The sequence below is a fragment of the Barbus barbus genome (genome assembly GCF_936440315.1).
Source record: "Barbus barbus genome assembly, chromosome: 30".
Taxonomy (NCBI): Eukaryota; Metazoa; Chordata; class Actinopteri; order Cypriniformes; family Cyprinidae; genus Barbus; species Barbus barbus.
The window spans coordinates 3,593,053-3,620,406 of record NC_136758.1 but is presented as its reverse complement, the minus strand read 5'-3'; the positions used below and the strand labels follow the sequence as shown (position 1 = coordinate 3,620,406).

General features: G+C 37.9%; 3 protein-coding genes across 5 annotated transcripts in view; 1 reads left to right on the top strand and 2 right to left on the bottom strand.

The window, feature by feature from the left end:
• Positions 1–18,326, bottom strand: part of LOC306850060 (cell cycle control protein 50A-like) — a 40,096-nt gene extending 21,770 nt beyond the window's left edge. Inside the window, exon 1 of the mRNA XM_079385484.1 lies at positions 18,041–18,326. The gene's annotated coding sequence lies outside the window, so the exon portion shown is untranslated. The remainder of the gene's footprint in view (positions 1–18,040) is intronic.
• The window catches only part of LOC306850057 (filamin-A-interacting protein 1-like), a 30,814-nt gene extending 12,480 nt beyond the window's left edge, over positions 1–18,334 (bottom strand). The window contains exon 1 of one of the 2 annotated variants that reach the window (XM_079385480.1): positions 18,041–18,334. Coding sequence is in view for 1 of the 2 variants with exons in the window: in XM_079385479.1 (XP_079241605.1) it covers positions 827–850 (24 nt within the window). In the remaining variant the exon portion in view is untranslated. Of the gene's footprint in view, positions 1–826; positions 1,123–18,040 lie in introns of those variants that run through there. The other variant, XM_079385479.1, reaches the window with a different exon arrangement.
• Positions 131–23,805, top strand: LOC306850058 (uncharacterized protein). Of its 2 annotated transcripts, XM_079385481.1 has the most exons (5): positions 1,143–1,528; positions 1,661–1,930; positions 18,972–19,117; positions 20,200–20,303; positions 22,557–23,805. In XM_079385481.1, the coding sequence occupies exons 1-5, from the start codon at positions 1,181–1,183 to the stop codon at positions 23,627–23,629; spliced, it is 1,941 nt and encodes a 646-aa protein (XP_079241607.1). In that variant the 5' UTR covers positions 1,143–1,180; the 3' UTR covers positions 23,630–23,805. The 2 variants fall into 2 exon arrangements, with proteins under 2 accessions (XP_079241608.1, XP_079241607.1); XM_079385482.1 differs by lacking the exons at positions 1,143–1,528; positions 1,661–1,930 and adding an exon at positions 131–481.
• Positions 23,806–27,354: the final 3,549 nt, after the last annotated feature.

Here is a 27,354-nt window from a genome sequence, read left to right as displayed (position 1 = left end):
ATATTGTATACATCTTTTTTGTCAAATGAACAAAATCACTGGGATATAAAACACACCTTAGTATCGATATTTTTTTATTTGAGTATCGATGCGTTTGAAACTCGCCTAGCATCGATACTTCGGGATCGATTAATACGCCTATCCCTACTGTAAACAGTCCACCATTGTTTGGTCGCCGGAGCATGTGAACACAACAATGGCTCCTAAGCGATTGAGGTGTTTTGTTATTGGATGTAGGAATGAACATAGCAGTCGTCATTTACTCCCGACATCTGAGCCGCTGAAGGCGCAGTGGATCACTTTTGCTTTTAAAGGGAATGCGCCGCCCGATCTACCTAAATGCGTCTATGTCTGCTCGAATCATTTTACACCCGACTGCTTTGCAAACGAGGGTCAGTACAAAGCAGGGTTTGCTAAAAAGTTGGTCCTGAAGGATGGAGCAGTACCATCTGTTCGTGGCTCAGCTTCACCTCCAGAAAAAGTGAGTATATATATTTTTATGAATCTTTGCCTTTCCTCGAAGAGAGGTGAGCAGAGCTCACTGCAACAAATTCCTTGTATGTGTAAATATACTTGGCCAATAAAGCTCATTCTGATTATCATTTAAAGTGCCCCTGTTATGGATTTTTGAAAATTACCTTTCACACAGCTCTAAGTGAATCAAAACATCCTGCAAAGTTTTAAATCTGAAAGTGCACCGTGTATAATGTTAATGTCTCTCAAAAGAAAGAGTCGACTCTGAATCATTGAAACGAGTCGTTTTTAAAACGAATCTTAAAGGATTAGTTCACTTTAAAAAAAAAACTTTTGCTGATAATTTACTCACCCCCATGTCATCCAAGATGTCCATGTCTTTCTTTCTTCAGTCGAAAAGAAATTAAGGTTTTTGATGAAAACATTTCTCCATATAATGCACTTCATTGGGACCCAAACGGTTCAAGGTCCAAATGACAGTTTCAGTGCAGCTTCAAAGGGCTTTAAACGATACCAGACGATGAATAAGGGTCTTATCTAGCGAAACGATCGGTCATTTCAAAAATAAATAAAAAAGATTAAGTTTTATAAGCACAAATGCTCGCCTTGCTCTGTTCTGTGATGCTCCTTCATGGTCACGTAATACGCAATTGTGTTGAAAAGGTCACGGTTGACGTAGGCGGAAGTACCGAGTCAGTGTTTACAAATGTGCGGAAGGAGGACCATATTCAAATGTCTTTGTGTCAATTTATCGTTTAAAATGCCCATTTCGTGTGCGTATCCTGGGTGTTTTAATATTAAAAAGCCTAAAAGAAAATTTTCGACAGGACAGGAATTTTTGACTTTTCATAGATGTCCTATACACAATCCTGAGCGATTGAAACTGTGGTTGCTCGCGCTGCACTTGGATATCAACACACCCGAACATGCTCTAATATTTAAGAGAGTGTGCAGTGATCATTTTTTCGACGATGATTTCAAACCCTTCCAGCAAGGAGATCGCCGTTTTCTGAAAGCGTCGGCTGTGCCCAATACGTTTTTACAGCCAACAGAGGTATGTTTTTTTTTTACTATATTAGATGCATTGAGGTTTTTTCTCGTCAATGCGTTTCATAACGTGTGAATGTTTATCACTAACATCTTCCTATTACTATAGACGTGTTAAAATGTTTTTTTTACTCCTAAGTATCCGTCTCGTGGAAATCTAGAGTCCCTAGCAAAAGACAATAGCGCTGAGCTGGAGGTCCAGGAAGCAGGAGAGTTTTTGGCTAATGTTCCACAGTCAACACCAGTAAAGCAACAGGACTCTGATCCAGGAACTACCTCGAGACAGTTTGCAGATGCTCCGTCTAAACTTCGTTTAATGCTCACAAGTCCTGAAAGTGTTGGAAACAGGAAAACACCCTCATCATCTGGAATATATTTTGCCCACCCTGCAATACACTCCCACCAGTCTGTAAGTACCATAATTTGTGACCAGTTTACAAAGTGAAATTATGGTCAATTATGCTTTTGTGTTAGACATTGGGAAAAAATGAAATTTTTTTTCCGGTTCAAAAAGGTAGGGCAGGGCGAAAAACTCCATCTCATCTTCTCCTCTAAGTTCAAAATCGTCCGACATCGTTGTTTTACCTTTTTACTTCCTTTTTTTGTAAACGGCGTTTGACTTTGTTTGCACGTTCAACTTGTAAACACTGACTCGGTACTTCCGCCTACCTCAACCATGACCTTTTCAACGTAATTGCGTATTACGTGACGTCACGAACGCGCATCACAGAGCATTTGTGCTTATAAAACTTAAACTTTTTTATTTATTTTTTAAATGACCGATCGTTTCGCTAGATAAGACCCTTATTCATCGTCTGGTATCGTTTAAAGCCCTTTGAAGCTGCACTGAAACTGTCATTTGGACCTTGAACCGTTTGGGTCCCATTGAAGTCCATTATATTGAGAAATGTTTTCATCAAAAACCTTAATTTCTTTTCGACTGAAGAAAGAAAGACATGGACATCTTGGATGACATGGGGGTGAGTAAATTATCAGCAAAAGTTGTTTTTAAAGTGAACTAATCCTTAATGTCTCTCAAAAGAAAGAGTCGACTCTGAATCATTGAAACGAGTCGTTTTTAAAATGAATCTTAAGCGTTTCATGTTGACGTCAACATGAAACATTAGCATATTGCGCGCCCGCTTGTTGCCTCTAGGTGGCACTTTTGGAGCGTAAAAAATAGCTGTTTCCCCAGTAATGCTGTACACAAATCAGCACTTTGCTTTAAATAAAATCGACCAATCACTGCAGACTAGCGTCACGCAAAGAAGGGGTTTTATGGAGCGATTTTTGTGCCAATATTCATCAAATAATCCAGTGTTTTGCAAATAACTCAGATTTGATCCGTAGAAGGTGCGTACGCTCAGATTTGATCCGTAGAAGGTGCGTACGCTCAGATTTGATCCGTAGAGGGTGCGTACGCTCAGATGTGATCCGTAGAGGGTGCGTACGCTCAGATGTGATCCGTAGAGCGTGCGTACGCTCAGATGTGATCCGTAGAGCGTGCGTACGCGTAAATCCATGCCAGCGCTCATATTTATAAAGACAGTCTTTAACGTAGAAAAGTGCTTGTCACGTCAGGGTCTGAGCAGATGTACGCGCTTTTTATTGTCGGAGTATTGCAGGTTTTTTTAAATATAAGCTGTTCTTGCAGCTCGCTGTTCTAAACTATGAGGATTGGTGATCTTTTATATGTGAATGATATTAATTAGGAGTCGTTTACAAGGCAGAGAGCTGAAACCAGTCAATTGCACGCAAGCTGAAGATCATTTGCGATTCAGAATGAGCTTTTATTGGCCAAGTATGTTTACACGTACGAGGAATTTGTTATAGTAATCAAGTTTCCATCCAGATTTTGTGCTGTTTTCTTATCGACAAAGAGATATGCATTAAAAAACTTTGTGAAATTTGCTCTCTACAGCCTGTTTCCATCCAACTGGCCTTTTACCGATAAAATGGTGTGCGTCATGACGTCATCCCTAAAAAAAACGAATTGTCGCATACGTTTTGGTGTATCGCAAAAAAATGTTGCCCTTGAGCTGTTTCCATACATAATTTATCCTATTGCGTAAATTATAGGCTAGACTAGCTGTTCTTCATCCATTTGAAACAAAACAAAAAAAAGCCTATTTTAAATTGTATTGGCCTACATAAAATAATTTTTTATTAAGTGTCATGAGTTTTTTTTTTTTTTTTTTTTTTGTGTACTTTGTTATAGACTAGGTAGATAGGCCACTGTTGCTAATCTAGCAATGATCATAAACAGTTGCAGTTGTATTATTATAATTTTTCTGATTAACGTTTATGAATTAACGTTTATGAATGAGGAAATATGAATGTTCATTCCGGTTATTTTATTTCTCCTAACCGACGGTCATTAAGCCATATTAACCGTTAACCGACAAGATTGTTAAATTATAATTAAATTAAATTTAAATTGATAGGTGGCTTGACCCATTACAAATACCTAAATTTGTTTTCCAGGGATTCATTTTATACACGCAAAAAGCAGCATAAACAACATAAAGGTGAGGATTCATGCACCTGCAGCGAACGGAGAAAAGCATAAGCTATTATATATAAAAGAAACAGGCCCATATGCAAAATGTATTTTTCTAAAGAATTAATGAATTAACAAAACGAAAGAAAATAAAACTGCAACAATTAGCAGCCTATATGCGGAATTTCGGTTCATTTTTGTGATGCACTGAGAAAGCGGCAGTTTTCCTTTATTTCACAAAAGTACATTTTGTTTTTTATTGTGAATGTACACAAATAAAATAAATATTTTGAATAATGACTTACTCATATATGACCACAAATGAAGGAGTAGGCTAGTGCAAGTCCACTTTTACAAGGGGGAAAAAAACACAAGCGATCGTGCATGGCCTACTGACTCGCAGCCTGTTCATGTCATAATAAAATACAGTCAGCCAAAAATATTGAAGAAACATGACAAAAATATTTTATTTCCCCTCACTCCACAACAAATCTACTGACTCCATCAACAAATTTAACGGTAGAAAGAACTCGGAACAAAGCAAGAATAAAAATATAAGAAGCTAACAAGCCAAAATGAACTTCACGTTCCAATATGTAAAACAAAATGTGCTTGGCATAATACTGTATCACGGGGTTATGGTGGTCAAGCTGAAAGGCAGGGACTACAGGCTATTTAAACTGAACAGTGCACTGTAAAAAAAATTAATAATCATGTAAACGTAGGATAGCCTACTAACACCAAATTAAGATAAATATGTTTGAGAGGTAACTCGTCTTTTTCTTACCATGTATAAAATAATTTTAGATACAATTTAATAATATGAATATGATTTAATGCGCTTTTGAACTACAGGGAAACGGTGCTTTAACGTGAGCAACACCATGAACACGGACGCTGCCTATAGGCTAATTCTGTCATGTGACTATTTATTTGCGTTAAAGCCCCTTTTCTCGACAAAAACTGTTTCCAAACTAATTTGTGCGACATTTGAAGTATTTATATGGAATTTATGCGCTAAAGTTTTGTCGACACATGAGAAATTTAATCGATAATTGCCATTTCCATCAGCTATATCGTAAATATTTTAAAGCGCTAAATATTTTTCCGCAAAAAAATCCTTGGATGGAAACCTGGTTACTGACAGACGCTCCACAGTGCAACAGAGAGACAGCGACAGGACAGGACACAGATATTAAAAGAATAATATACAAATATCCAAATAGGCAATGTACAAAACAGCAAAAACACAATATATAATACAGACAATTATGTGTATACAGGTCTGATATGTGCAAATTTGAAATGAAAAAAATAAGTGTGGTGAATAAATAATGTATAATAGAATTATGTGTTCCGTGTTTATTGTCAAGTGTCATCTCAGTGTCATGAGATGGATTGCCTGAGGGAAGAAACTGTTCCTGTGTCTGGTCGTTCTGGTGCTCAGAGCTCTGTAGCGTCGACCAGACGGCAACTGAAAATTTTACCAGCCCTTTTGCTCACTCTGGATAAGTCACTTAATTTTAACTTATTGTTTATTGAACTACTATTGTATAAAATCACATTGCAATCGTGTTGAAACATTTTGGTCGTGCAATATTGCGTACTTAAATCATATACATTTCTTTCTTATATTTACCACCTCAGTATGCATCTATAAGTTTCTGTGTGTGCTGTTGCGCTCATTTGTTTTGATTTCTGCACACTCTCACTCCGGCTGCGTAAGCCTCATCTGGCACGACATAAATACATTACCAGTAAGTGTGACGTCAAAACAGACCGGCTCGGAATCGGCAGACTGACGGAAAATCTGCTAATTCCAGTCCTATGCCCCAATAATATGTCTTAATGATATTTGAATACTTACTAATATTAAAACTACTCTGTAGTTTTCATTGTGTTTTGCATATCAAATATGATACAGTAGTGAAAATAACAATAGGTGCATTTGAACTTTTGACTCAAATCCTGATAGTAACTGAGATATAACCCTTGTGATAAATTCCTCTCATGTGACAAACTATCTCTCCCTGTCTCTCCATTATTGTTAATTCTGAAGTAAACTGTAACTGAAAATACTAAAACACGATCCGAGAGCAACGTATTTGCAGTAGAGCTTAATGGTGTTGTAATAAACACTGCTTTGGTGATATTTGTTTAGACCTAACTGGCAAGATATAAGGCTAGGAATAACTTGTTTATACAGTGCCGCTGTATTAAATATCTGTCCAAGCTCCAAAGTCACACCATGAGTGGACTAGCAAAATGTCTCTAGTGTGGAAACATATTTAAAGAATGGTTAAATAGTTGCTATTCAAGCTTTTACACTGGGGCGTATGCACAAGCAGAACAAATTTCTGTCTAAATGACTTGTAAAACTTATCTTACGTAAGTTGTTGCAATCTTTCCAGTGGAACAGATTATGTAATAATGGATTTATGAACTCTTCGTTCAGAAATTCATTCTGCTTGTCTTTCATGAATAAGAATAACTGGAAAAAAGCAATCGCTCATCAGTATTTTAATGAAATTATGTCAGTTCTTTAGTTAAAGGGGTAATGCATTGCAATTTTTTAATTTTATGTTTCCTGTGGTGCATTTATAATATTAGTAGGGTTTTTACATCAAAAATCTGACAGAATTTGGAAATAAAATTTTCAACCCTGATTTGAACACTCTGTAAAGATTCAAGATTCAAGAGTTTTATTTGTCACATACACAATTATACAGAGTATAACCAGCAGTGAAATGTAGGTCAGGTCCGCTCCAAGGACAATGCAATTATAAAGTATACAAATATTAAGAGAAGAAAAGTAGAAAAAAATAAAATAAAAGAATAAAATAAAAAGATAAAAAATATAAATATAAATGTGCAGGTCAGTATGTTGTTGACTTAAATAGTACTAAGAGGAATGTGCAAAAATAATGTGCAAAAAAGTTGTACAGGGTATATAATAGCAGCAATATGAGGTAGAGAAAAATTATGAATAGCTTATTGATATGGTGATATTTACATGGAGTCAAGTGATGTTATGACACAGAGTTAGAGTTTAGGAGCCTGATGGCCTGGGGGAAGAAGCTCCTCCTAAGTCTCTCAGTTTTTGCCATCAGGCTACGGAAGCGCTTACCAGATGGAAGCAAAGTGAATAGCTGGTTACCAGGGTGATTTGAGTCCTTGATTATTTTGACAGCTCTATTTTTGCAGCGTTTGAGGTAGATGTCCTGCAGAGAGGGGAGAGCAGACCCTTTAAGTGTAGAGATACACTTTCTATGGTCCCTGAATAGAAAGTTTTCAGGATTGCTGGTGAGACCCTGAATTTCCTCAGCTGTCGCAGATGGTACAGTCTTTGCCTTGCTTTCTTTACCTGTGTTTGGATGTGTGTAGTCCAAGTCAGGTTCTCGGAGATGTTTACACCGAGGTACTTGAAGCTGCTCACCCTCTCCACAGGGGTCCCACTGATCATAAGAGGAGTATAGGGCTGCTGCTGTCTCTTCCTGAAGTCCATGATCAGCTCTTTAGTTTTGCTCACATTCAGAGAGAGACAGTTGTCCTGGCACCATGATGTGAGTCTCTCTACCTCGTCCAAGTATGCGGTCTCATCGTTGTTGGAGATGAGGCCCAGAACCACAGTATCATCAGCGAATTTGACAATAGATGTGGAGCTGTGAGAGGACACGCAGTCATGCGTGTAGAGAGAGTAGAGCAGGGGACTCAGGACACAGCCCTGTGGGGCTCCTATGTTCAGAGTGATGGAGTTTGAGGTGAACTGGCCAACTTTCACCACTTGAGGTCTGCCGGTGAGGAAGTCTTGAATCCAGTCACAGAGTGAGGAGTTTAGGCCGAGGTCTGTGAGTTTAGATGCCAGCTTGATGGGGACTATAGTGTTGAAAGCTGAGCTATAGTCAATGAATAGCAGCCTTACATAATTTCCATTGTTGCTATCCAAGTGTGTGAGGGAAGAGTGGAGAACGTGAGAAATGGCATCGTCCGTGGATCTGTTTGGGCGATAGGCAAACTGAAGAGGGTCCAGAGTATCAGGGATGGAGGAGCAAATGTGGCTCTTTACAAGTCTCTCAAAAACCTTCATGACTATAGATGTGAGGGCAACTGGGCGATAGTCATTCAGGCAAGAGGGTTTATTGTTCTTTGGCACAGGGATAATGATGGATTTTTTGAATGAGGTGGGAACCACGGCGGTAGCAAGGGACTCATTAAAGATAGAAGTGAGCAAACCAGCGAGCTGATCGGCGCAGGACCTCAGAACACGGCCGGTTATCCCATCAGGTCCGGCTGCTTTCCTGACGTTCACTTTCTTTAGCGCCCTCCGAACCTCATCCTCCGACACGGTGATTACAGGACCATCGCTGCTCTGCCTGTTGCTTCCAGACGCGCTGGTCGGCAGAAACGCGCCGCCGCCGTTGCCATCGAAGCGGCCGTAGAAGATGTTTAACTCGTCGGCCAGCAACGGATCTGCTCTCACCTCCGCGGAGGATTTGTTTCCGAAGTCACAGATGGTCCTCAGTCCCTGCCACATCCGTCGAGAGTCGTTGAGCTGGAAATGAGACTCAATTCTCTCTCTGTATCTGTGTTTGGCGGCTCTTACTGCGCGTCGGAGAGCATAGCACGATGCTTTGTACTCGCTCGTATTCCCAGACAGAAGAGCCTCATTGTAAGCGGCGGTGCGTGTGTTAACCGCGGCACGGATTGATCTGTCCACCCACGGTTTCTGATTGGAGTTACATTATTGTCCTTATCGTTATTGTTTCTGTAGCTTGCTCGGTTAGCGTGTTTACGAAGCTTAATGCTACATCCGTGAACTCGCTGACGTCAGAAGAACTCGCCCGGAACATGTCCCAGTCGACGTCATCAAGCGCCGCCTGCAGCATAGTCTCTGAGTGGGAGGACCAGCGCGTCACTACTCTCTCCACCAGAGGTTCCTGAACGAGCCTTTGTTTGTATCTCGGTGTTAGAAAGATGGCGGCATGGTCCGATTTGCCAAAAGCCGGTAGTGAGCGGGCTTTGTAGGCATCCTTGAACTGAGTGTAGCAATGATCCAGTGTGTTTGGTCCTCTAGTTGGACAGGATACATGTTGATAAAAGTTCGGCATGACCTGCTTGAGGTTGGCTTTGTTAAAGTCCCCCGCGATGATGAAGGCAGCGTCAGGATGTTTGTTAATGTGGCCGCTGAGCACATCGTGAAGCTTAGACAAAGCCAAGCCAGTGTCCGCCTGTGGTGGAATGTACACAGCAGTAACTATGATCGATGAAAACTCCCGGGGCAGATAAAATGGGCGGCAGATAATGGAAAGATGTTCCAGATGAGGCGAGCAGGAACGCGACAGAATGGAGATATTCCTGGGGTCACACCATTTCTTGTTGATCATGAAACATACTCCTCCACCCCTGGATTTACCGGCCTCTGCTGTTCTGTCCGTCCGAAAGACAGAGAAGTTATCACTCGGCATTACAGCAGTGTCCGGGACCGAGGACGAAAGCCACGTTTCTGACAAACAAAGGATGTTACAGTCCCTAATGTCCCGTTGGAAACTAATCCTGGCTCTAAGATCGTCCATCTTATTCTCCAAGGATTGGACATTAGCGAGGAGAATGCTTGGGAGAGGAGGACTGTGAGCCCTTTTCCTGAGTCTGACTCGAATTCCAGCGCGCTTCCCGCGGTGTTTCTTGATCCGTCGCCTCGAGGGGGTGTTGTTTATCTCCGCGTTCCGAAGAATCTCCAGAGGCCACGCAGGATTCGTGGATAAAGTGTCCTGAAACAGGTTGGTGTAGCGGTTTCCAATGTCCAAAAGTGTTTCTATGTTGTAGGTGATCAGTGCCGACGTGAGATGTGTAAAAAGAGAAAGTAAAACTAAGTAAAAAAGAAGGTAGAAGCAAATTCTCAGTGGAGCGAACCTAACGGCGTCCGAACACAGCGGCGCCATCTTGGTAAAAAAAAACAAGAGTTGTCGTCTATAGGACTTCAATGTAAATGCTCACTCCTGTGATTGGCTAACAGCTTTCCATATATAAAGTAGCGTTCCCTTCAGTCATAAATATTATAATTACATATTCCGAGCACGTGGCAAAGTCATATTTACAAATGGGAAACTCAGAATTCTGTTACATTAGAAGGAGCGTGACGATTAGAAACAGTACGGGAAATTACTGCTCTATGATATAGATAATAACATATAATGTATCTATAATCTATACAGAGATCAGTGAATTATAATGCATGATTTTGCAGGTTATTTTAATTTTAATCCTGTATTTTAATCATTTTAAAGGGATAGTTCACCCAAAAATTAAAATTTGCTCTTAATTTACTCACCCTCAGTCTATTCAATATGTAGGTGACTTTTCTTTCTTCAGTAAAACATTAAAGAAGATTGTTAGCTGAAACCATGGTCCTTGGTTATTCATAAAATGCAAATCGCTTCAGTGAACTGATTCAAATAACCAGTTTGGTCACAGGCTAATCGCACTTAACGTAAACACAAAAATATTTTTAAAGCACCCAATAATAATGTGAAACGTGGATGTCTAAACCATATAAAGTGAATAAACAAGTCCTCATCAATTCACCTTTTTACATAAACCATGAAAAACCATAAAAACTTCAATTTAGTTTAGTTCTTCGGTTTGAGTCTGAACAGTTTCCTCAATTCAGTGACTGTTGGAGGAACTGGAGCGCTGAATGTGTGGCAAAAAACGACCATAAGCGCAAGTATATTGACTCATTTCGAGTCAGAGTGACTGTCAGGCGTCTGAAAGTGAGTTTTGATTGATTAACTTGTAGATCTGTGCTGCTCGAGCCGCGAACTGTTTGAGAAAATTCAGTCCGATTTGGTGAGCTGGTCCATCCAGTTCACCAAAAATAACCGGCTCAAAAGAATGATTAATTAACGAATCAGACTGAGGCTTTGGATTAATGCTGTAAATAATGTTCAGTTTCTTGCACAGACTGAATTGTTGTGCTTCATAAGACCTCAATATATAATGAGGCCAGGAGCAATAGATATATACACGCATATATATGTACACCTTGCTAGTACCAGGTTGGACCCCTTTTGCCCTCAGAACTGCCTTAATTCTTCGTGGCATAGATTCAACAATGTGTTGGAAACATTCCTCAGAGATTTTGGTCCATATTGACACGATAGCATCACGCAGTTGCTGCAGATTTGTTGGCTGCACATCCAGGGCACGAAGCTCCCTTTCCACTACGTCCCAAAGATGCTCTATTGGGTTGAGATCTGGTGGCTGTGGGGGCCATTTTAGTACAGTGAACTCATTGTCATGTTCAAGAAACCAATTTGAAATGATTCGAGCTTTGTGACATGGTGCATTATCCTGCTGGAAGTAACCATCAGAGGATGGGTACATGGTGGTCATAAAGGGATGGACATGGTCAGAAACAATGCTCAGGAAGGCCGTGGCATTTAAACGATGCCCAATTGGCACTAAGGGGCCTAAAGTGTGCCAAGAAAACATCCCCCACACCATTACACCACCACCACCAGCCTGCACAGTGGTAACAAGGCATGATGGATCCATGTTCTCATTCTGTTTACGCCAAATTCTGACTCTACCATCTGAATGTCTCAACAGAAATCGAGACTCATCAGACCAGGCAACATTTTTCCAGTCTTCAACCGTCCAATTTTGGTGAGCTCGTGCAAATTGTAGCCTCTTTTTCCTATTTGTAGTGGAGATGAGTGGTACCCGGTGGGGTCTTCTGCTGTTGTAGCCCATCTGCCTCAAGGTTGTGCGTATTGTGGCTTCACAAATGCTTTGCTGCATACCTCGGTTGTAACGAGTGGTTATTTCAGTCAAAGTTGCTCTTCTATCAGCTTGAATCAGTCGGCCCATTCTCCTCTGACCTCTAGCATCAACAAGGCATTTTCGCCCACAGGACTGCCGCATACTGGATGTTTTTCCCTTTTCACACCATTCTTTGTAAACCCTAGCAATGGTTGTGCGTGAAAATCCCAGTAACTGAGCAGATTGTGAAATACTCAGACCGGCCCGTCTGGCACCAACAACCATGCCACACTCAAAATTGCTTAAATCACCTTTCTTTCCCATTCTGACATTCAGTTTGGAGTTCAGGAGATTGTCTTCACCAGGACCACACCCCTAAATGCATTGAAGCAACTGCCATGTGATTGGTTGATTAGATAATTGCATTAATGAGAAATTGAACAGGTGTTCCTAATAATCCTTTAGGTGAGTGTGTGTGTATATACATATATATATATATATATATACATATATATATATATATATATATATATATATATATATATATATATATATATATATATATATATATATATATATATATATATATATATATATATATATATATATATATATATATATATATATATACACACTCTCAAGTGGACTCTCCATAGCTGCTGACTTGCATTTTGAATCACCAAGGATCATGGTTTCAGCTAAAAATCTTCTTTACTGTTCTACTAAAGAAGAAAATTCACTTAGATCTTGGATAGCTTGAGATGGATGGGTGAGTAAATTAAATAATAATATAAATTTTGATACATTATGAATAAAATTACATTTTTAGGTGTGGTATATGGAAGTGTAAATTCAGTTAACAACTTTCACAGTAGGGGTGTGCGATATGACGATTTTTGATCGTGGACGATAAAAATGTCTCCACGATCTGCTTTTTAAGAAATATCGTAGTATCGCGCTACCGCGCACATTGTCAATTACAGTTCTGGCGCCGCCGTCTCTATATACTGTACAACACGACATACAGCAGTAGAGTTACTCAGACAGGACACTGCACTTATTCGCGATCGCAAAAGTACATTATTTGCATACAAGCCTTGCTGGTTAAATGTTTAATTCGCGCGCTGGTCTGACGTGCGCTTGTTCTGAGCGCATACACCTGAAGAACGCGCACTAAAACGCCTGTCTAACAGCGCCTGATTACTCAACTAAGTTATATTTTGCGCTAATACTGTCAAAACACACAAGGTTTACATACAGACTGAGTTGGTTATCTCTAAAATGAAAGTAAATAGTTACGAGAGAAACGGATGCGTGCCTGTACTGTATATTAGATGCGTGCAGCTCTTAAAGGGACAGGACACTAAACATGCTGTCGACTGTCATTAAAGGGATAGTTCACCCTAAAATTTAATTTCTGTCATTATTTACTCAGTGGAAAACCAAACAGTTGCTGGTCCACATTGACTTTGATAGTAGGAAAGAAAAATCCTATGGAAGTCACTGAGGACCAGCAACTGTTTGGTTTTCCACCTTCTTCAAAATGGCATTTATAAATGTTCAGCACAAGAAAGAAACTCATTCCGGTTTAAAACAACTTTTGAGTAAATGATGATATAAAAATACAACATTATGACAGAATTGACAGACAGATGACAGAATATTAATTTGTGGGGGAACTATTCATTTAACGTTAACAAAACAACAAAACACAAAGAGAAAAATCACTCACTATTCTTGACTGAAAAACTTTAATACAGTTGCTTTAGGAATCAGTCTTTCTAGTGTTTTATTTTTATATTTGTTCATTCAATTTCATTGAATGCTCTGCTAAATACACCTATTGTACCTGGAAATAAAGCACTGTTTGTTTTATTTGTATATTATGTGTATTTGTAATGTGTATCTTTGTTCTTATTTTTTAATAAGAAAAATAAAATAATGACAAAGATTTTTTATCTTCGCCCACTTTGGCCTAAATATCTGCCATGCATCTTTGTCTTTCTAGTTTGGCTGTAATGCTCAGACAACTTGTAAAACCAAAATAATAAAACTAACAAAGAATCGTGATAAAAATCGTGAATCGTGATATTTCTATAAAAAATCGTGATATGATATTTTTCCCATATCGCCCACCCCTATTTCACAGTTTGCTTCATGTAACACAAACATTTATTTACAAAACAAAAAACCTGACTCAGAGATACAAGTTTCCAAGGTGCACCTAAAGGCAGCATGTATGTGGACAGCATCATTGATTATAAGGGTTTTGTTGAGAGTGCAGAATTTGCACTGAACTGAAGTGATTATAAAAGAAGCGCTTTCTGTTGTGTTTTGATCATCACAACAAGTGTAAAGTGTAATGCAGCTCACATAACAGGCAGCCAAAGTCTCACCTGATGTGCGTCTGACACTGAAAGGTAAGGCAGGTTAAAGCCAGCATATTGTATGTTTGTATTTATATTTATATCCACCATGTGGAGGCTGCACAGTCTGGTTAAACAGGCTGGAAAATATCTGATTGAGCTGTCAGTCATATCATTACAAAGCCCTCAGCCACTTGTGAATAGATGAACCAATACTTTGATTTCATGTCTTTGAGAGGTGTCAGCACTCATAGTAAAGCGCTATTTATAATGCTCATCTGACAGTTGCTTTAGCCATTTGTAGTAACTATGTTGGGTGTTTTCTAATACACAGGACTGGGCAGGGTTTCTCTGCCAAAAAATAAGAGAAACAATCATACCATTTGTTTCATCCAGTGTAATGTATATTCTGTTGCCGCTTACAGATTTACAGATTGCACACTGTAATGATTTACATATCTTAATAACACAGATAATATAATCCCTCATTTTTTCCTCTCATTGTTAGATCTTTACTTATTTCGGTTATTGTGTTGCATGTTACATAATCATACTTTATTTGTGTTATTTACCGATTTGTATGTAAAGTGTCCTTGGGTTCTTGAAGGGTGCTATATACATGCATAAAAAAAGAATATTATTATTAATATTTATACATGACTTATGTAATATATTTTAAAGTCATCAATTTTTTTTTTTAATTAGTGCAATCCACTATGTAAAACAAAATAGTTCAAATCGTCCAATGTAAGACCAGCATTTCTACACGGTAAAAAAGAAATATGTTTAATAATACAAACTGATTAATGCTTTTAATCAACAAGAACCCATTAAAATGATCAAATGTTGTAGTAAACACTATTATATTGTTACAAAAAAAATCTAAAAGTCTTTTTTTTGGGAGGCCACATTCTAATGATTTCTGAAGGATCTTATTTTGAAAAACTATGGAGGAAAGCATGCAGATTCTAAGGAAAAATGTGCTCAATGGAACATCCCTGATTCTTCGCTGAGCTGGTGCTGTTATTGTCTCCTAATTTGGTCTGCTCTTGAAGATAACCAAGAGACACAGCTGGTACCAGCAGCTGTCCAAAGTGCGCATTCCTGTGCTGCCAATGAAGAAATGAAAGGTTTTAGAAGACCTGTCACATGATGATGGGTCCAATGTGTCTAAATAAGGGCTAGGAGAGTCGTGGCATTTGCGATTGTGGCTTTGGCAAGACATGGAGTCTGCACACATGCACAGTGAACTAAACGGTGAAGTCTCAGTTTTGCGTGCCTGTCCATGTATGGAGTGTAAACCGAATCAAAACCAATCTAGAATATAAAATAGAAACTGCAACTTTTGATGGAGAGCTCTGCAGGCAACACGATACATGTGACCTGATTGATGCATACAGAGGAGGGAAGAAGGTCAAAGTCTATCAACTGTAATGATAGTTACCTTTCACTCTGATACCAGTAAAACATAGTTTGTGCGATTACTACTGTAATGTTTGTCTGTGTTTTATTATTCTCTTCTATATAATTTTATAATCTGCAATCAGTTTCTATTACTGTATGAATAAATATTGCCCAGTTCATCTTACTGTATACAGTCATCGGCTTCTATTTATATCAGCCATCCATAACTTATGTTCAGTTGGAGCAGTTGTCTTATTGGATTTCAGCTTGTAGTATGTATGCTACTCGCAAATACAGGGACTACAGGCAAAGTGCTTAAAAGTGCACAGCAACAGCAGTTTTGGGGAGGAAATGCAGCTCAAGTGATCTTATGCACAAAAATAAAAACTTAATTTTTTGTGCAATGATTATTCAACCACTACATTCAAAATGTGCTTGGTTGAATGTTAAGATCAATCGCATTACAAACATTTTACATTTAGCTAAATTTTCTACCATCCTGTAACTCAAACTGTTGCGCTTGCAACGTCAGAGTCATGGGTTCGATTCCCAGGGAATGTATGAACTGATAAAACACTGTTTGAATGTACACTACCAGTCAAAAGTGTTTGAACAGTAAGATTTTTAATGTTTTTTTTAAAGAATTCTCTTCTGCTCACCAAGCCTGCATTTATTTGATCCAAAATGCAGCAGAAGCAGTAATACTGTGAAATATTTTGACTAATTAAAATAACTTTCTATTTGAATATATTTTCAAATGTAATTTATTCCTGTGATTTCAAAGCTGAATTTGTAGCATCATTACTCCAGTCAAATTATCCTTCAGAAATCATTCTAATATTCTGATTTGCTGCTCAAAAAATATTTATTATTATGTTACTAACAATACTGAATAGAGTATATCATCAGTAAACCAAAACTCTCTGGTTACGTGACATCATTGGATCGCTCTTTAAAAAGCCATTCCAAGAGGGTGGATATTGAAGTTCATGTTCAAGCCGTAGTATTAATAGGAGCCGTAAACAACACCTGGATGAGGCGGTGATGAGATACACTATACATACTGAGTCAATGGGCCAACCGTCTATGAACCTATCCAGAGACAAACGTGAGGCAATCTCAGGAACCAAGACTACCACCAAAACCTCTCAATAACCCCCTACAAAATATCAAGGCCAAAAGGTCCAATATTTTCCAGTCCCCTATTATCACAGGAATAAATGACTATCCAGCTGACCAAAAGCAGCAGGCCAATGCTGTTGAGAATGATTGTGATCTTTGCCCTCCAGACAAAACAGAACAATCTCATTCTTTTCCTTTTCTTCTTTTATCATGCCATTGTCAAGAAAGTCCATTTACATGGAAATATCTGCTTTGTTATTACAGTAATACCTGCTATCTAGGAGAGTGGCAGTCCAATGAAATATTACCATCTCAAATAACTGTTTTCTGATTGAATATATGTTAGCCTTCAGTGTCACGTGATCCCGCAGAAATGATTCTGATATGCTGATTTCTTTTGTAAACATTTGTAATTATTATCAGTGTTGAACACAGTTCTGCTGCCTCATATATTTGTGCAAATTGTGATACGTTACCATTCAAAAGTTTGGAGTAAGACAAAAAGAAAGAAATTGATAGTTTTAATCAGCTAGGAAGATGCATTGAATTGTTAAAAATATGACAGTAAAAAAAATTATATTCTTCAACGAATGATCCACAAGAATATTAAGCAGCAATGTTTCCTACATTGATAATAAAAACCAAAATTAATAGTTAGCACCAACAATAATTAATAAGCAGCGAATCAGCATATTATAATGGTTTCTGAAGGATCATTTGGCACCGAAGACTGGAGTAATTATGCTGAAAATACAGCTTTGATCACAGAAATAAATTACATTTTACAATATATTTCAATAGAAAACACTTTTTAAATTCAAATAATATTTTATAACACCGTTTTACTACATTTTGATCAAATAAATGCAAATTTGGTGAACATAGCAGACTTCTTATAAAAAAAAAAAAAAAAAAAAAAAAAAAGTAATTGTTACAAGTTTTTGAATAGTGTACTTTTCAAATGGTGTTGAGATGTTCATTTAAAGTATTTCCACTGGAAATGCACTTGATAGCAAGTTAATGCTATGACGTCACGTGACACAACTTTTATGCTGCAATGTAAATATTTCAATTGGAAATGCACTTCTTCTATAAAGTGAATGGTATGCAGTCACATGATACAGTATATAGTTTTACTTTGCAATTTACTACTCTACAGAATCAAGACAGACATGCATATGCAAGTATTGCAATTGCCTGGAATTTGTGTGAAAGTCTAGGAGAAAGTACAGGCTGCACAATATATTATATGTCACTCATGTGTCAGTCTTTAGTAAATTATTAATAAAGCGGTGACAACAACTATTGGAGTTCCGTAGAACAAGAACACACTGCTCTCTGAATGAAACCTGAATGAAACACTCACCCACAGTCCCTAAGCTTCAGGCTAGTGTACTCCTGTATGGTTAGACAGACTCCAGAATGATTCTTCTGATAGTGGTACCTGTTATCCAAAGATATTTCCTCTGTCGGATCTACAGTGAGAAGCAGGTGCTTCAAATCTGCTACAAAGTTCTTTCAACAAGTGAAAGAAAGCATGACTGAGTGGTTAGGCGGGCTGTAAAATCAATGAGTCACAAGCAGGGACAGTGAAGCTGTTATTCTATTCCAGGGACAAGAGCTGCAGCGCTGCACATGCTTGCTCTATCACTGATTGTGTGCGGCTCCACTGCGCTATATTTAACCTCTTCGCTTACTCAGTTGTAGCCAGTAGGGTGTGAGAATGACATTAGGCTCTTAGAAGTGACAGCTGAGCCCTCTGATTCTCACATCAGAGAACCTCCAGGCCTGTTACAGTGTCCAGGAACTGCTGTGACGAGACACAGTGTAGGATTTGACCCTATGAAATCTCATCTTTCAGATTTCAAGCAGCAGAGGAATCAGCTGAGCCAGCTTAGATCAGCAACTATCCTGTTGATTTCCACTATCATAAAATAAATAATATATACAAAACCACTACACATCATCATTCTTTCTGAATAATAACTATAAAAAGTCAAGACAAAGTTATGGAAGCTTGTGAAAATAATGAAGGTAACTGCAACTTTTTCTTACAATTCAGACTATGACAAGTCTCAGTTAAATAGTTAACATTTACATTTAGTTTTATTGTGTTAGTTAGCTGTAACTTTAGTTGTTATTATTTAATCTAAACAACCCAACTGCAGATTAATATCAGTTGGCATTTTCACACCAAGTGGCTGTTACCCAAAAAGCCTCAGAGTTTCGCCTCTTGACTTATATTCTTTGCCGTAATGTAGGATGACCAAGTCCTTTCCTCTGTCGTTAATCTCCAGCACTTCGTTGATGGCCGGCCGACCCCTGCTCACCCCGATCCTCTGCCAGCATTGATAGATGACTGTAGTAAGTTGCGAACAGTGTCTGTGCCACCAAGGGAAGGACTACGAGATGACCGCAAACCAGACAATGCTAAAAACATCAGGTTTTTGTTATATAAAGAAAAGCAAATAATAACTACAATGCAATATATTTATTCTATACATATGACATTACAAATTACAATTACATTACTTGTCATATCCTCCTGGGACCCAGAAAAAAAACAAGTTTTGTGAATTTTGTGTTTTATCATAAGAAACAATTGGAAAATAACAATTTTGAAAAATGATATTTTATTCATATGTTATGCTTTGTCCTTTGTAGAGGACATCAGGACTCAATAAAAAAAAAGACATGAATAGGCTATTTTATTATTTTTTTTAATCAACTATAAATTTTTAGGTTTCTGGATTTTTTTTTTTCTTTTTTTTTTTATATATACCAAAGTTTGTATAAAGATGATTCTCAACTATGTTATGAAAGATGTAAAAGAATGATTTGATATATAATTTTGCTGTATGTAATATGTGTGTAAAATGGCCATAAGAGGGTTTTACATTATATACAATCTATACACTGCATCTAATTTGCAAATTAATGTGTTCTTGGGGCAACATAATGATAAAAGAAGTGTAATAATGGGAGTAATAATTGGCAAGATTTTCATGATATCTAATATTGAAATAAATTTCTATCCCTATTCATTTGTTGTCTCCCAAAATGTGTACTAAACATGCATTAAGTCCTGGTGTCCTCGACAGTGGACCTGTATGAAATTGATGTCCTGTTATATAACAGTCACATTTTGATTTGAAACCCCATTTTCTTGAGATGCTGATCTATGACAAACAATTTTTAAAAAATGAGTCATTTAAATGATAATTACAAAATCTATTTCCATAATAGTGTTATGTTTGATCGATCATTAAATTAATGCCAGCCATTTTTAAAGACTAAGACGAGGGCGTGGTCAAGTCAAACCTCCAATCATTTGGTACAGTATTTGTGAAAAGCCTTGAGTGTGCTCTTTTCAGGATATCAACACTTGTAAGATCTCAGAGAGATTCCCTCAAATATAATGTAAAATACTCAAATATAATATTAAAGTCTATTTCTGGGTCCCAGGAGGATATAACCAGTTAAGCATATTTTTTTGAAAATATTAAAAATGTATTCATTTTACAGGTGTGATCTACAAGGCGTTTCCATTGTTATTAAAGAAGAGATGGTAGCAGAATCAATAATGGAGCATACCACTACAGAGGAGAGCACTATGGTCATTAAAATGGGTACGTGTTGTGTTTTTTGTTACTGTCATCTGATCTCTCTAATTCCACAGGGCTGGTAGGATTTTTTATTTTTTAAAACAATATTTTTTTTTTAGTTTTTTTCACACATGGCAAAAAAAATAAAATCTTTTTTTTTTGTTTGTTTGTTTGCTCTTTTCTCGGAACGTTTGGCCAATTCTCAATTTTTACCAATTCTCGATGTTTACAATTTGTAATATTCAACTTGAAAATGTAACAAACACAACCAAACTTAGTCCTGGAAGTGAAGTGACATACTGCCAAGTATGGTGACCCATACTTGGAATTCGTGCTCTGCATTTAACCCATCCAAAGTGCACACACACACAGCAGTGAACACACACACACACACAGCAGTGAACACACACACATCGTGAACACACACCCGGAGCAGTGGGCAGACATTTATGCTGCGGCGCCCGGGGAGCAGTTGGGGGTTCGGTGCCTTGCTCAAGGGCACCTCAGTCGTGGTATTGAGGGTGGAGAGAGCGCTGGACATTCACTCCCCCCACCTACAATCCCTGCCGGCCCGAGACTCGAACCCGCAACCTTTGGATTACGAGTCCGACTCTCTAACCATTAGGCCACGACTTCCCTCATGGGGAAGGCCTGTGTCATGCAGAGTTTAGCTCCAACCCTAATCAAACACACCTGAACTAGCTAATCAAGGTCTTGCTAGCTATACTTGAATTTTACAGGCAGCTAAACTCTGCGGTCTGGTGACCCCTGCTCCAGTTAAAGTGCACCACAAGTTGTCAGCATTATGTAAATGTTAAACAAATCACTTGTTAAATATATTTGCAAAGATGCATGATCTACAACTATATCTTGTGCAAATGTGTCTTATGCATATTGTGTTCTGAAATAATATAAGGAAAAAGTTTTTAAAAATTCTCAAGTCAAGGTAATTCAAATTCAAAATGACTGTGGGTATAACACCAGTAGACTATTGTTAACTATAAATGTTCTGTATAAAAAAAAATAAACAGCAGTTTTATGTGGAAGCATATGTGTAGCTAAATTCATTTTGAAATGTAATATGCAAAATGGCAATGTATCTTTGTATTTAAATTGACATTTTCCCATACATATGTGCTACTTTTCTGCAAAATGAAAATTCAATTATATAATTTAAATTTGCCATTTTCTACACTAGTTTTAATATGCAAATTAAAAACATTTTAAAGCGTCTCATTCTTAAATAGTGGCACTCAAGTTAAACGATGTTTAAGTCCCATCTTCTTATATTTTTTCCCACTCATATCTCATATCTTTGTTGCCGCCATGCAATTGGATCATTCTTTTCTCTTTACTGTTACCACTGGCATATTGTAAAAGTGTCTAATTCTATCATTTGGTAATATTTCTATTCAAAATTGTGATTGAAATTTGAATTAATCGATGAAAAACGGAAAAATCACCCAGCCCTATTTCCCACATTTCTGCATCAAAGTGAATGCGTTCCACATGGTAATCATGGTCAAACTTCACAAATAAGTCACACCATGGCATCCCAGTCATCCCTGTCTGTCCTATAACTTAGTAATAATACTCATAGTCATGTTTGAGGCTGTAGGTGTCACCACTGTGCTTCTGGAGGTATTGATAACCCGTGGGCCTATATTGGTCAGGCACTTTATTTCTAAAAGTCCATAGCTTTTATTGTAGCCATACTGAAGGACTTTCCTGTCAGGAGATGTACCTTAATGGAGGGCATGTAGACTTGATTTCCTGTGATTTCTGTGTATTGGGCTGCAGCAACTGGCTCAAGCTCCAGGCCCTTTTTCTTTGCTTTGGTTTGGTTTGCAGTGTTGTCTTCATCCTCTTTCAAGAGAGCATACTTCAGGAAAGCAGATTACGAGCAGCTTGCCACCAGTATGCTGAGGAAGAAGTAAGACGAGGAGAGCGGACACCGTGCCAGATGTTGTTGATGCTCTGTTGTCTGGGTTCTTTCTCCAGTGCCTCTGATTTAGCCTTTGAGACCGTCATTGCATTGTAGCATTCCATCTGGTCTTTTGTTAGGACTGTAAAGAAGGCTTGGTTGTGACAAAGGGAAAAGTGGAAAATCATCAGTAGGGTTTGACAGGGAGGATCTTGGCCAAGTGTTGCCCAATAACAGGAGCTACACAAACACACAAGAAAAGGAAAGAAATATTGCCATGTTTGTAAGTTATTTATTGTGTATATGTCCTCAATAAAACACTACTTTTAATAATTTCCTCCTTATGTTTACAGAGTGCACAGATGACCAACGCCAGACAGAAGAAACACAGGTGGAACTAAGACTGAAGACTCTTCTTGCTCAAAAAGAAAAAGAAAATGACTTGCTAAGGGAGAAAATACAAACTCATCAGGCTCTTTACCCACTAACACCAGAGACTGTAAATAACAGCAGTGTCCCTAACTACTTCAAATACTGCACTGGGTTCACTTACAATGAATTTAATGAACTGTGCAGATTCTTCACACTTCCAGAGAATGAAACAGTCTCACAAACACACATCCCCTTGACATGTGATAAACTGAACAGCCACATCCGCCATATGCCTTTACGTCAACAATTTCTACTTGTACTTATGAAACTAAGACAAAACTTCGACCTGGAAGAGCTAGCTTTCAAATTTCAAATTGATATGCAAAGTGTTAGGACTTTATTCAGTTCATGGATTGGCTTCATGTATGGCAGGCTGGGTAATCTGTCTGTTTGGCCACACAGGGACATCATTGCAGAAAACATGCCCGACAGCTACAAAGCAGAGTTTCCAACAACTTTTGCAATTCTTAATTGCACAGAAATAAAGATCGAGAAACCTAGCTCACTGTTAGTACGGAGTCAGACTTGTCCTAACCGCAAGTCTACTAACACACTCAAGTCTCTGATAGCCTGTGATCCTCATGGCTCCATTATGTTTGCATCTACACTATACACAGGATCGATTTCTGACCAAGAGCTATTTAGACGGTGCGAAATCAAAGATGTACTGAAAGGTCTGCTTCAGTGTGGCCACCTTAAGAGAGGTGATGGGCTGATGGTGGATAAGGGGTTTCTCATTGAGAAAGATGTGAAAGAGCTTGGCCTTCAACTAAACATTCCTCCGTTTGCAAATCTTCACATGCCAGTCCCAGATATTCAGATAGCAAAAAAAATAGCCAAACACAAAGTGCATATAGAAAGAGCAATAGCCAACGTCAAAAAATTTAAGATAGTGTCTGGTAGAATCCCTAATTACATGTTAGAAAATATCAATCAGATATGGTTTGTGGTGTGTATGTTGTCTAATTTCCAGCGACACAGAATTCAGGCATAGGTTGCTGAAGAAACCACATAGGGACAGCAAAGTGCTGCCGTTAATTCATGGCCATTTCTCTCTGCCTGTCACGCAAGTTATTATAATTTTACATTTTGTATTTAACCTTTCAAATTCTTGCTATGTTGTGAATGTTTTTCTTTTGTAATAAACTGTGGTTGGCTGCAGATGATGATAATTCGGTCTTAATCTGTATCACTGTTTTACCTGGAAGCTCAAACCACTTCCAAGAGGGTACTTTTCCTGACCCATTACATCTATTGGTGGCCTGTTTGTTATGTAGCTCATAGGTGTCCCTGTCAATCCTCTCAATAACTTCCAAATCCTCATTTGCCACTTTAGACAAAGCTGTGCAATATACAAAATTCACATCTACTTGTCATAGAAGTCCAGATTACTGGTACTCCAACACCACAGGAAGTGACATGGTTTATCATATTTGGTATTTCTATCATTTATAAATCATGAAAACAGCTCACCTACCATTGCTGTAGTGACAGAAGTTGGGTTTCTGTTTTTGGTTTGTAAGTTCGCCCCCACCACAACAGCTATTATGGGCAGCAGTTTCTCTGCCTCTTGGCTTAGGCTTGTGGAGGACTGAGCTGAGAAGCTGCACATTTTTTGGGCTTTACAGAGGTCAAGATTATAGATAAAACCAAAGACAGAAACCTGTGGAGCTAACCAGATGCTGTTACAGCAAACCATAGGCTAATAAAGGTAATTAGCTAACGCTAGCTAGGATGACTAACCGAATGTGACGTTTTAAATGCATACTGCTTTTCCCTTTTAATGATTGCAATTAGGGTTAGGTATCATTTGGGATTTTTACGATACTGGTGCCAAATCGATACTTTTAAAACTACTGGGGCCTGTTCCATAAAACAAGTTTACCAAATAAGCCAGGCTATCTAAAATAAGCCTGGCTTAATTTGAACCAACTCAAAAGACAATAAGTCAGACTAACTGAAATAAACCTGACTTATCTGGTAAACTTGTTTTGAGAAACAGGCCCCTGGTGCCTAAACAGTGCCTGAACCAATACAAAAAAAGCCACAAAATGACAATGGATGACATTAAAAATAGTTTTTTATTGAAGAAACAAATAAAACATTAAATTGAAGAGTATATTAAAATGTTAAATTATATGGAAATATGCAAAACACAAGAAATGTACATAATTCACAATTTTGTGATTTGCGATTCAAAACGTGATTTTTTTTAAAAAACAAATTAACAACAAAAAAACATTTTCACATGTCTACTTCAAATTTATTTTGAGAGAAGTACTATTATTCATGACAGAAGTAATAGAACTAATGACATTCCAGGAAATCCCTAATATGGACAAAGGCATTCAGCTATCGCTAAAGTCGTAATCTCGGTTCCCTGAGAGCAGGAATGGGACATTGAGAAACATTCACTGTGGGAACTACTCTCCTTCTCGGAAATCCTGAAACCTGTATAGACCATTTCAAGGACGTAAACAATAACAAGGGCGTAGGAACGCTGCATGTCTGGTCCTGAAGTATTTCCGGTAGCGCCATTTTTAAATCTCAGATCTATCAAAACCTACAGCTGAGCACATCCTTTTTAAGTCTAGCAAAAACGCAAGATAGGTTTTTTTTATATAAATTAGAATTGCCCTTTAAATATGACTGAGGTGCAAACTTACAAAGAACATTAAAAGTGTTCCGGACGCTCTGATTGATGCTGTGTGCATGTACACGAGAGATGGCGGTAAATGTATCGCAGTCGGGATGCTTACAATTAACTCCTGAGCGGAAAAGTTGGGATCATTTGTTTGTACAATGGATGACATCAGTCTTATGTTCAGTTAAACTGAAGCAAGACAAACAGTGTTACTTACGATCTTATCATGGTTTGTGCTAAGATGTCCGGGGAGGTTTTAGTGGACATGTCACTTGCATTGCTGGGTCAGTCTGCATGTCTACGCAAATATTCATATTTATTTGTACAGCGCTTTTCACAATACATATCGTTTCACTGCAGCTTTAACATGCATGTTTATTACAATGCTAAATGAATGCTAGTAAGCTAATCACTTCATGCCATTATTACTGATTTCATTAGTTTTATAATATGTGCTTAGTTTGGTCAAGTTTGTTGCTGTGGAACAGTGCTAGAAAGCATTTGAATGCTGTATCTGAGCCATCATGTGCTCACAATCAAACAAGATGAATGCAATTCAGTGCTGGCTACCGTGTTTTGCATAAACCTTTATTAGTTTTTTTTAAAGATAAAAGTATAGCCTACATAGATTAATAAATGCACACACACTACATACAGTATATATGTGGGTATGTATGTTTTTATGCACATTTACTGTAAACACACATACAGGTAAAAAGTGTGGCCACTATTACTGTTTTTGAAATAAATCTCCTCATCAAGCCTGCATTTAATTGATCAAAAATACAGACAAAAACAGTAATATTTTGAAATATTACAATTTAAAATAATGTTTTTCTATTTTAATATGCTTTCAAATATAATTTATTTCTGTGATTAAATCTGTATTTTCAGCATAATTACTTCAGTCTTCAGTGTCACATGATCTTCAGAAATCATTATAATATACTGATTTATTATCAGGGATGGAAAAAGTCGTGCTGCTTAATATTTCTTTATAAACTGAGATAATTTTGTAAGCATCGTACTGCGCCATGGTACAACAGTTATACCCATTCTCTCAAGAAAGAAACTCGTAATCTTGAGCACAAATGGAGAAAAACTAACTTGGAAGTTTTTAGGAATATGTGGAAAAACAGTATGTCCAGCTATAGACAGGCTCTAAAAGCTGCCAGGGCAATATCCGCAAACTCATAGATAATAACCAAAACAATCCAAGGTTCTTCAGCACAGTGGCTAGACTAACAAATAAACACACGCCACCCGATCTAAATATTCCCTCACAGTTTAATAGTAATGATTTTATGAATTTCTTTACTGATAAAATAGATAACATCAGAAATACAATATCAAATGTAGATTCTACTGCGTCTAGTATTTCAGCTTCATTCATCGCACCCAAAGAAAAACTGCAGTGCTTTACAACTATAGGACAGGAAGAGCTAAATAAACTTATCAGTGCATCTAAACCAACAACGTGTTTATTAGATCCTGTACCCACTAAACTACTGAAAGAGTTGTTACCTGTAGCAGAAGAACCGCTTCTCAATATTATTAACTCATCGTTATATTTAGGTCACGTCCCAAAACCATTCAAGCTGGCGGTTATTAAAATGAACTGTTTCAAAGTGGAATAGTGTTCCATGGTCAGACGAGTCCACATTTGCCATTGTTGTTGCTCAATAAGAATATTGCTGTAAATTGTTGCAGCGTCTCCCATATGACCATTCTGACAGGGCTTGTGTTTATAATAAGCTTTGGAGGGTGAACTTGATGTTTGAGATTTAACTTTTTAGTCATGATTTGTATCACCTTGAGGATGGTCTCCTTCTCCAGGTCATTTGAACCATATGATCTCTGTCCTTGTCTTGTAACATACAGGCTGAATATTAGCTCTAACCTTATTCTTTATATTTGTCTTAAGGATGTTGCTTATCCGCCAACTGGTGTTCAAGAGGAATTGGAACAGGAAGTGCTGAAGATTTACCAGCTGCAAAAAGATGGCTCAGTCACTGATGTATGCATTGTGATTGAGGGCATCATGGTCCTCATCAAGCTTCATGATCTTAGCAGAG